Source organism: Etheostoma spectabile, chromosome 20 (genome assembly GCF_008692095.1).
Source record: "Etheostoma spectabile isolate EspeVRDwgs_2016 chromosome 20, UIUC_Espe_1.0, whole genome shotgun sequence".
Lineage (NCBI taxonomy): Eukaryota > Metazoa > Chordata > Actinopteri > Perciformes > Percidae > Etheostoma > Etheostoma spectabile.
The window spans coordinates 24,864,130-24,875,014 of record NC_045752.1 but is presented as its reverse complement, the minus strand read 5'-3'; the positions used below and the strand labels follow the sequence as shown (position 1 = coordinate 24,875,014).

General features: G+C 39.9%; 1 protein-coding gene across 4 annotated transcripts in view; it reads right to left on the bottom strand.

Annotated features, from left to right (window-relative positions):
* nrxn3a (neurexin 3a) overlaps positions 1-10,885 on the bottom strand; it is a 269,643-nt gene that overhangs the window by 74,561 nt on the left and 184,197 nt on the right. For all 4 annotated transcript variants that reach the window (XR_004327078.1, XR_004327079.1, XM_032501200.1 and 1 more), the window contains exon 10: positions 10,167-10,550. Coding sequence is in view for 2 of the 4 variants with exons in the window: in XM_032501200.1 (XP_032357091.1) it covers positions 10,167-10,550 (384 nt within the window). In the remaining 2 variants the exon portion in view is untranslated. The remainder of the gene's footprint in view (positions 1-10,166; positions 10,551-10,885) is intronic.

Below are 10,885 nucleotides of genomic sequence, written 5' to 3'. Positions count from 1 at the left end.
ACTAGAACTGTTGGGTCCTTGTAAATTATCGAGTGTGGTCTAAACCTACTGTATCTGTAAAGTGTCTCGAGATAACACTTGCTATAAATAAAATAGAATTGAAATTGAATTGAAATACCGTAGGAATACAAAAAAATAACTGAGCATTTAATATGGGTAAGCTGCCTATAGGAAAGAAGCATATAAAATTATATAAAATAGTAGTGAACAATAACATATTTAATTTTATTCACACACCCACACACACACACACACACACACACACACACACACACGTTTGTATTATTATCAGTGTGTGTTCTTTGTTCACCTGTAGGCTACATGTGTCTGGGTCCATGCTCAACTGGACATGAAATAACTGGCTGTGATTGGTCACAGGGATGTTTAGGACTGACGTGTAATTGACAAGGTGTCAGATTAGAGCGTGGTTTAATATACACAATTTCACTTCTCATTACAGCTCTGGGCTGGGCTGTCAGCTAAACTCTGACACGTTATATTTCTTGGGTGTAAGTGTGTGTATTAGTGTGTGTGTAATGACCTGCATGTGAGATGGTTTTAATAAAGTGTGTCCAAAGGATTGATACACTTTTAACTAACTGACCTTGCCACATTAAAGAAGACCTTAATGTGTTATTTTAGTGTGAAAATACTACATCCTCTGACCAGTTAACTTTCTTTTTCTTTTTTTCTTCTTTTTTTCTCAGTGGCATAGCAGGAATAATGGATTCTTTGTTTTCACCTGCACAATGAATATCAGCTAAAATTGTTTCCATAAAACTTAGCAGCAATAAAATTAAGCAAAAATTCCCTGTGTCGCAGTAACATAATTCTGGAAATAATAAACACTGTATTGGCTTGAAGATGAACTTGTCACATTTATATATAACTATAAATCAGTCTGTGCGTACGTACTGTATGTATGTGTGTCTTTCAAACAACCCGCATGTGCAAAAGACGTCACACACAGCACGCTCTGTACAGCAGCGGGGACGGGGGCAATGCTGCCAACTTAGCCACTTTGTTGCTAGACTTATGTTAGGAACACACCGCGTATAGCTGTGAAGTGTGGGTTAGTGCCTGATTGTGCGCCCGGCTTTTCATACCAGACACGCAGTTCTCAGCGCCGGTCACATCCTTCTCCTCTCCACACAGTTCTTTTAAAGGGTGTGTCCACATTATTGTTGAAGCGGACATTCCTCTCTTGTCTGAATCTGCTGTAATTAAACCAACCGGTGACTAAGCTCATGAGACCTAAAGGAAAATGTAAAATAAATATATAAAGAAATGAAAAATGTATTATGCAATCCTGATATGGCTCCTGATGACGATAGGCCTATTGCAATATTTCAATAGATTATGTCTTGCAAATTATTCAGGGTGAAATGTACAACCTTATCAGATTGAACCACTGATGCCCTGCAACTTTTAATTTCCAAAGTAAAAAATTAGATTTAGGGAAAATTATTATGGCCCACTGGATGAATAAAGAGAAAAACTGATAAAGATATAGAGCTATTATCAGCAAGCTGCTATTTGATATGTTAAAATGAGTAGGAGCAATTTGTGGGGGGTGGAGATGTGTTAATTGGTGTCCAACTCAGATCAGTCTTTATTAAACTCACAATCTGTACACCATGACGAAAAACCAGTCAGAAGTGAAATTGTCTCCGTACAACAGCTGCGTATTTGTGAAGATGGGCGCTGTGGTAGGAGAACCTGAACCTGAACCCTCCCTTTACTGTGGATTCTACAGTCAAGATTACCAGACTTGGTTTCAATATCTTGGAAGTAAAACCAGAATCAGAAAGGCATTTATTGCCAAGAAAGTAACACAAGGAATTTGCCATGCTTGAGCACTGGCTGAAATCAGCACAGATGTACTTTCATCCCAGGACTTCTGTCAACATCAGTAGTGGCAAGATGGACATCAAGCAGTGGGGAACAGTTCCCATCTCCATCCTCACATTTCCTCTCGCATGATTTTACCTTCTTTGTGAATCCATTCACTTTATCATACATGTTGAGGATATGCGAGTCATTGCCTTGAAGTAATAGCTTGAGGTCCTTTAGTTGAGTGAACACATGAGCAAGATATGCCAGAGGTGCAACTAGGACACAATACTTTTGACCAAATACTTTGATATCGATTACGCAACAATATTGTAGTGTTGACTATTGGTGCTTTCACAAAATATTTACACAATGAGATTTTTGATAATCATCAGTAATGTGGATATAATGATTAAGTGGGTAAAAGTAAATAATAAAACAGTTACAAAAGTTACAAAAATGTCATCACTTAACTGTAATTTAGCCTTTAAAACCAGAAAAAAGACACCATTCATGCCATATTGCAATATTACAATACCCAAGATCCAAGTTATTTCTAACACCCTTGCTGATAATCAAACATCCATAAATAATCTGTTTACAATAATGCATTATTTGGACAATTAGTCAAGAAAAAACAACCTGCTGATTGAGTGCCCGATTCAAAATCTGAAAACTGGAGTGATCAAGCCAACGGCAACACTATCTTTGAAATAGACAAGCATAGAGAAATTACAAGATCTCATCAGACTGAAAAAATATGGCCCAGAACCACTGTGGTAAAACTGCTTCTTTGATACATAGAATACATAGGAATAGAGCTCGAAGAGAACCAAATCCCTAAAAAAAAACAAAATCTTCATTAATGAGATACAGATAATGTTTGCATGGAAGAAACTGCTACCAAAACTTAGAGAGGACAGAAGGAACATCACCTTCTTGAAATATGATCAACTAGTTCGTGCACCATCCCCGTTTCTGCTGAATCTCCCCTAATTAACACTGATTTATCTGGCTAAAAGTACAAATGTTCTAAAAACTTTTTATCGAAAAAAAAAACATTTGATCATCTAACCCTGTATTTGTCAAATTTAAATGATTGTTGGTGCTCAATGATGATATGATGATGTTTCATGTTTCTGAGCTGATAAGTAATAAGGGAAAAGTATTCATTCTCCTTGGTCTTCTCAAATGTGACTCCAATTTACCATATGAGTTCCTCAATATTCTCTATGCATCTTACCTTTATCTTGTCATCTACAAACCAACTAGGAAAACGAATACGTCTGCAACTTTAAATGACAATTTATATAAAAATTATTTTGAGCATCTCATATTAATTCTAGTTCAATGCTTACTGTTGCCTCTGATGCTTTTCCAATATTTCAGATCTCCTTAACAAAAACTGTTCCACAAAATAAATCTGATGAGAGGATAAAATGCCATAAATTCTCTAAGAGAAAGTAAGGCTCATTTGTAGCCATGATGAAAGAAGGGACCGTGTTTAGTAATCAGGACGCTGAACTAGCTTAACTAGCTTATCTTACATTTAAAAATATATTTGAATCCATGTTTAACAAATGCTTTCCACTTCAGATTTAGATTAACAGAAAACAAAAGCCAAAGATCTCTAAGCTCTGAATCACACCGGGTCTGCAAAGATCAGTTAAGTGTTGCCCCAAACTTTTCAATGTTGAGATTTATGAAAAAATGTGCTTTTAATAATTTTATATCATTAATAATATAATTTCAAAAAGTTGCTCCAAACTGCAAAACTTTTCTGAAAAATTTGAAAATCCTATAATCACATAAATGGAATGTTATTAATGTATTGTTTCATAAGAAAAGCTCCTACACAACTATTCTATCTCAGTCATCCGATGGTGTCATAGTAACACATGCAGACTTTTTGTATTAAGTAAGTAAGTAAGTATTGTTCCTTTCTTGGCCAAAGATGTATTTAAAATATTTTTCCCTTGCCAATATAAAGGAGCAGGATTCTTGTAAGTATGTTTGACCCTCCTACCTCCAAAAAAGTGCATGACACTATATTATAAAAACAGGTTCTTCTGCAGGCCATGATCAGATGAAATGTAGCCTTGTAAAGAAGGTCCTCTATTGTTGAGCCCCTCACCCATGTTTTAACTTCCCTCAAAACCATAGACAGTTAAAGAAATGGACCAAGTCTATTAGAAGCTCTTTTCCGGTGATGGCTGAGTGTTACTGTGCAGGCTCCAACTGAGCTTGAAGACGTAGTTGTGCCGTTGACATTGTGTCTGAAAGTTGTAAGTCTTCTGGTAGATGTGCAAGAGAAATCTCAATCATTCCCAATCAGCAGAGACGGAGAGGTAGGTATAGGTTAGGAGATAACATAGGCACAGGCTTATTACTGCAAACTGAAATGCTAGTTAACATTAAAATAGGAACAGGCTAATTACTGCTAACTGAAATGCTAGTTAACATTAACATAGGCACAGGCTAATCACTGCTAACTGAAATGCTAGATAACATTAACCTAGGCACAGGCTAATTAATGCTAAATAACATGCTAGTTAACATTAGTAATTAAACCTAAACAGCTAATGGAAGTTCAAACTATGTGCGAGCTTCTGCGAGTGATTTGTCGACTATGCGACAGCAAGTCACTTGGTTATGACACAATCGTTAGCCGTTATTGTTATTTTTATAAAAACGTCCATAACTTGAGATACAAGGTAATGGAGCCTTTTATATATTGTCGTGTTTCTTTAGAAATAAACAATGGACAAATAGAGTCTTTAAAAGCTTCAGATGGAAAGTTATTTTTTGGCTCAAAGTAGCCAAAGTCACACATTGGTTGACCAAATCAGGTAACTCTGTGTTGCCCTGTTTTTCTATCCATCCATCCATCCATCCATCTTCATCCGCTTATCCGGTATCGGGTCGCGGGGGCAGCAGCTCCAGTAGGGGACCCAAACTTCCCTTTCCGAGCCACATCAACCAGCCCGACGGGGGATCCCGAGGCGTTCCCAGGCCAGGTGGAGATATAATCTCTCACCTAGTCCTGGGTCTTCCCCGAGGCCTCCTCCAGCTGGACGTGCCTGGAACACCTCCCTAGGGAGGCGCCAGGAGGCATCTTACCAGATGCCCGAACCACCTCAACTGGCTCCTTTCGACGGAAGGAGCAGCGGCTCTACTCCGAGCTCTCTCGGATGACTGAGCTTCCACCATCTCTAAGGGAGACGCCAGCCACCCTCCTGAGGAAACCCATTTCGGCCGCTTGTACCCTGGATCTCGTTCTTTCGGTCATGACCCAGCCTCATGACCATAGGTGAGGGTAGGAACGAAAATTGCCGGTAGATCGAGAGCTTTGCCTCTTGCTCAGTCTCTTTTCGTCACAACGGTGTGATAAAAAAGAAGTATACAGCACCAGCTGCTCCGATTCTCCAAACCAATCTCGCTCGTGAGTCCCCCATCGCGAACAAACCCAAGGTACTTAAACTCCTTCACTTGGGGTAAGGACTCACTCCCACCCGAAGAAAGCACTCCATCGGTTCCTGCTGAGAACCATGGCCTCAGATTTAGAGGTGTGATCCTCATCCAGCCGCTTCACAATCGGCTGCGGAACCGATCCAGTGGGTGCTGAAGGTCACAGACCGACGATGCCATCAGGACCACATATCCGCAAAAAGCAGCGATGAGATCCCGAGCCACCGAACTGCAACCCCTCCCCGCCCCGACTACGCTCGAATCCTGTCCATAAATATTAAAACAGGATTGGTGACAAAGCGCAGCCCTGGCGGAGGCCAACCCTCACTGGAACGAGTCCGACTTACTGCCGAGAACGGACACAGCTCTCGCTTGGTCATACAGAGATTGGATGGCCACGAAGGAACCCCTCACCCCATATTCGCAGCCTCCCACAATTCTCCGGGGGACCCGGCATACGCTTCTCCAGATCCACAAAACACATGTAGACTGGTTGGGCATACTCCCAGGCCCTCCCAGGTTTTTCTAATGTTCTTGAAAAATTAGTTCATTCAAGAATGAAAAAACATTAAAACGGGTACAACATACTTTACAGGCATCAACATGGATTTTGTAAAAATATCAATGGAAATCTCTTTTGCAGCTTGATCAAAAGATCACTAAAGAATTTGGATTTATAATGTTGTTTTAAAATGGTTGGATCATTATTTAAAGGACAGAAAACAGTACATATCCATAAACAGCAAAACTCAAAAAGAGCAAAGCTACATTGTAGGGCAGAAATGACCCAGGACTTACCCAGCCCTTTAGTAAAAAAGGAAGCTGTCCACAGAGATGCACTCAAACATTACAAGACACTCTAAGGACTTTTAATCGCCCGTTTTGTCAGGGGTCCCTTAACCAATATACAATGAAATACAGAGGAGAATCTCTTTGTAACAATCTACCGGCATCACTACAATCATCATCTACGTTATCATTATTCAAAGACATTTTAAAACGTCACTAACAATAACTTTAAAGATCTCAGGAATCATAAAGTCAGGTGAACAGGTGAGGCATTGTCAGTCGACTAACAGTTACAAACAGACTCGGTAGTAAACGACACGCTTACGTGCTGGATGATTCGGTATTTTTTGCTGAGCTGCACCACAGAATAATTGGTTAAAACAGATCAGTGATGCTGTTTTGCCCTCAGTTTTCTCTGTAAAGTTTGCTGGAAGTGATGTAATATAGAGTTTTATGTGAAGTGAGCATTCCGTTTAAAGAATATCCTTTTAAAGAGCCCATGTTATGAAAGAAATCACTTTTGGTGGGATTTGGGGTGTTATTTTGTATATCTGGTGCTTTCACACACATAAAAACTTGGCAAAAAAAACTATCCATGCTGTTTTGAGTGAGATACGGTTTCTGAATGTCCTCTGTCAGGAATGCGTTCCTATCTTGGAAATTCAAGCAGCATTTCACATCAAAGAAAGAACAGGGAGAAGGAAATATAACTGTACAGGGCAACCTCTACTTGCCAGCAACCAACCTCCTTTCAGCGTCCAAATTACACCACCTCCAACCTGAAGCATCTTAAAATAAGTTTTTTTTTTTTTTATTAGCCAAGGGTAGGTGTCGGCTGTAGTTTTACTGGTCACCCTCCTATTTTATAGTTGTATCAGGTAGCTACCTGCTTAGTTGACGTGCGACTTTACATCCTCCTATGTGCTGATTTACCAGCCCTAGAGCCATTGAAAGACTGACTAGCCCCGTTTGACATGCTAGCTAACGTTTGCTAAAAGTAGCTTGTATTTTGTATTAGGCTATGTAGTTTGGAACTACAAATACAAAACTCTATCTGCTTGTCCAAGTACACATTCAGCCAGTTGGAACACAAGAACACACCAGAATAGGCATGTTCAGGATGAAGTATTTGATGGCTGCATTCCTACACTTATAAAATGCAATTCAATGTGGAAGTAATCCAAATTTTCAGAATACGTTACTCAGATTGTTGTGGTTCTGCTGCCTTTTGTGTTCCGTTCTCCCTTTTCCCTGTGTGTCTGTCTGTGTTGCCTGTCATCCACAAGAGGGCGTCCTACGAGGAACCAGGTCTAGAGGCGTGGCCACTCATTATCCATCCGTCTATCTGCACAGCTGCATCCAATCATCATCATCCATCACCGCTGTATATAAACCCGGAATGACCGCTTCTTCAGCGCCAGTTTGTTACATACACCTATGTGGTAACTAGGCCAGTCGTTCAACACAGATTGAGTAACAGAATATGTAACGGAATATGTTTAGAAAACTGCACTGTAGCCGACTGTACACTGACAATATCAAGCACTAAACTTGGCAAGGGAAAAAAAGATTTCCAACAGGATTAACATGTCTGTTAAGCATTAACATGTCTGTTAATGCTTGGGGACAATATTGTGTTAACTACTTAAAAGCACTTAAAAGTGTACCCAGTTTGTTAGGTTAAATGTAATGATTGTCTAAAGTTCATTTGGCAATTTTTGTATTTAATTACCAGCCATTTTATTCATGTTTTACTACTTAAACAATATTTTTTTTCTGCTAACTAGCACATACATGTGCCCTCTTTCCAGGGAGAACATGCAAGCTGTTTGTCCTTTGAGCATTTACACACTGTTGTCTTCCATTGTGAATGCAGGTACGTTGCAGTATGTTGTATGTTTCTATAGTCAGGCGGGAATCGTTAATTGTAGATATTTTCTTGTCATCTGTTTGATGTTTTATAAATATTTCAGAAATATTGTTAACTGTTAAAATACTGAAAATGATAAAAGTAATCTATTGTTTCTTTGTTAATTTGCAAGAGAACAGCTTCATTTTGTATTTCAACTTCACTTATTAATCATGTAGATTGCTTTACTAAAGTAAGTGTAAAGGTTTTGCACAGAGAAAATTAAGTCGTAGAGGTAGGAAATTCCTTACAGCAACGGAGGATTTCCAATGAGACAGAGCGTGCTATCTGTTGTCCTTTGAGATGAGCATTCACACACTGTTGTCTTCCATTGTAAATGCAGGAAGTGGCTGAATAAACTGGCTGTCACCAACCTGACTGACTCCAAGTGATACAAGATGTGTCCTTTTCTCTGCCTCTTTTTCCAACTATGACTACCTGTCTGTCTGTGTCTGTGTGTGCGCGTGCGTGCGTGCGCGCGCGTGTGTTGGTCATCATGGCAAAATGTGTTTCAGGAGACACATTCTGCAGCTGAAACCACCACTAAAGCGCGGATTTAAGTACTTTGTCTGCATGATACACCTGTTTGAACTGGACCTCCAGCAGTTTTTTCTCACTATGTTTTGGCTTTGGTACAGTATGAACATTCTTAATCCTTTTTACACAGCTCTGATTGGCTCTATTGTTTCTCCAACCACGTAAAGTCAGTCAAATCAGCACCAGACCTTTTCTGGTATGTTTATATTTAGTGTGGAATCAGCTAGCAATGTCTCAGTTAGACATCTTTTCTAAACTCTGAGATGTCATTACTTTGCTCAAACATTTGCTGAAAAAGCATTAAGACAGCCAAACTACTTCAAAGTGTCATGATTCAAAGGTCCCATTTTGTAAAAGTAAGATTTCCATGTCTTTTGGGATTACATAACAATTTGAGGTGCTAAATAAATACTGCGAAAGAATCAAAACGCTCAATCCACAGAGAAATGCACTCAGCCAGTATTCAGAAACAGTGCCTTTAAAAGAGCCGTCAGGGTATTCCAACTGCTGTAGGTCTGAATCAGCTCAACTGATTAATTTCAGATTATTCATTTCATTTTAAAGATATAAACTGGCAAAGTGCATCAACTGTCATGGTCCTGTTAGATGTTACAAGTTGCCAAGGTAAAGGCAAACAGACAGACGGACTCCTTGACAGCTGATAGCTAATTGGTTATCTTTCTCAAGATCTAGTCAACACAATCTCAGCCACTGCCAGCTCAGCAGTAAGCACAGACTGTAGCAATATGATGAAGATGTACAAGGGCATTGCATTGCTGAGGCACTCTTCTGTTCATGTCACATAGGACTATATTGCAGCAGTCATTTGCTACAACTTCTGTAACCTTGAGTAATATGGAGAAGTGACATACTGCCCAAATTTTTATATTGTCGGTCTCGTTTCAGGGGCCAACTCATTCATATACTGCATTTCAACACTGCGTATCACACAAAGTGTCATCAAGACAGGAAGAGGAAGTGTGCCGGGCTTTAAAACCAATTTGACATAGGGGCCAAACAGTGGAATAACAACTTCTATGTCTGTCAGGTGATGTCATGGGGCCCAAAAAAACTTGCATGGAGAAAGACACGTCAGTAAATCAATTGATTTTTTTTTTGCATCACAACCCTCGTGACATGACATGTTTCACTATCAGAATTGAATTCTGATTCATTTCAGCAGAAGTGCCATTGTATACATGCATTTTATATACGTAAGTTGAACTTTTTTGTCTTCATGCGCCACTGAGCAACTTTCATAGTAATAAATAAAATAATCATTTTTTATACATCCATGGTTGAAAGGCATGTCTAAATGCGGCTCATATATGGCCTTCTTCTGTCCACATCTGGTAAACACATATACTTTTCTTTGGGGTACTGAATATCCCCAAATCTATGGCACACCAAGAGATTGTTTGGATTTGTTCTGTGTGATGAGACAATTGGATTTAGTATCTGTCTCCCACTAATACAGTTAGTCTGTAAGTAGGACTTCCTTTACCAGTGTTTATGTGATTACTGTTTCTCCCTTGCTGCTACAGTCCTAATGTGACTCTGTCGTTTTAGACATTGCTTCTGCCTTGGAGATAGTATCAGTAGGATTTATGCAAATGAAAAAAGCATTTACCTCTTTCACAGGTGCGTGACCAGAAGCCAGTGCCAGTGCAGTCGCAGATGAATCGATTCCAGCCTTCTTTGCAGACACCTCGGTTCTTGCATGGGTAGCTCTCACACTGCTTGCCTGGTTGCTTGTTGCAAGAGGGTTTGATGCCAGCGCCATTTTGTGCCTCAGCAATCTGACGGATGTCTTTGCTTCGACCGTCAATGAAAAGGTCACGGATACAGCCCACGTAGCCGTAGTTGAGCATCGCCGTCCAGAGCTCGGTGGGCAGGATGAGGTTGGTGCGGTCATTGGGAAGCCCCCCTAAGTACATGTCGCCCTCTAAGTCCAGAATCTCGCTCTCACCACTGGCTGTGAACGGGGTCCTTCTGCTGTTTACGGAGATGGTCCCTGTGGTGGGGAGGGAGGGAGTAGGGATCAGGTACAGGGCTGAATTGTTCGTTGTAAATTATAGTGAGGTCTAGACCTACTGTTTTTGCAATGTGTCCTGAGATAACTCTTCTTGTAATTTGACACTAGAAATAAAACTGCATTGAATTGAATGCTATTATTCATCCTGAACTTTTTAAGAGATTTGTTTTACTATATCTTCATGTGCTTTAGAATTAAATCAAGTTAAGTTTAGTGTTTAAGTAACGGCAACAAATCAACAAGTTTTTTGCATAGCCCTGTCTGCTCATGTTCCAGTCAGTTGTTCCCTGCACCGCGCAGCTTAGTTTCTAGAT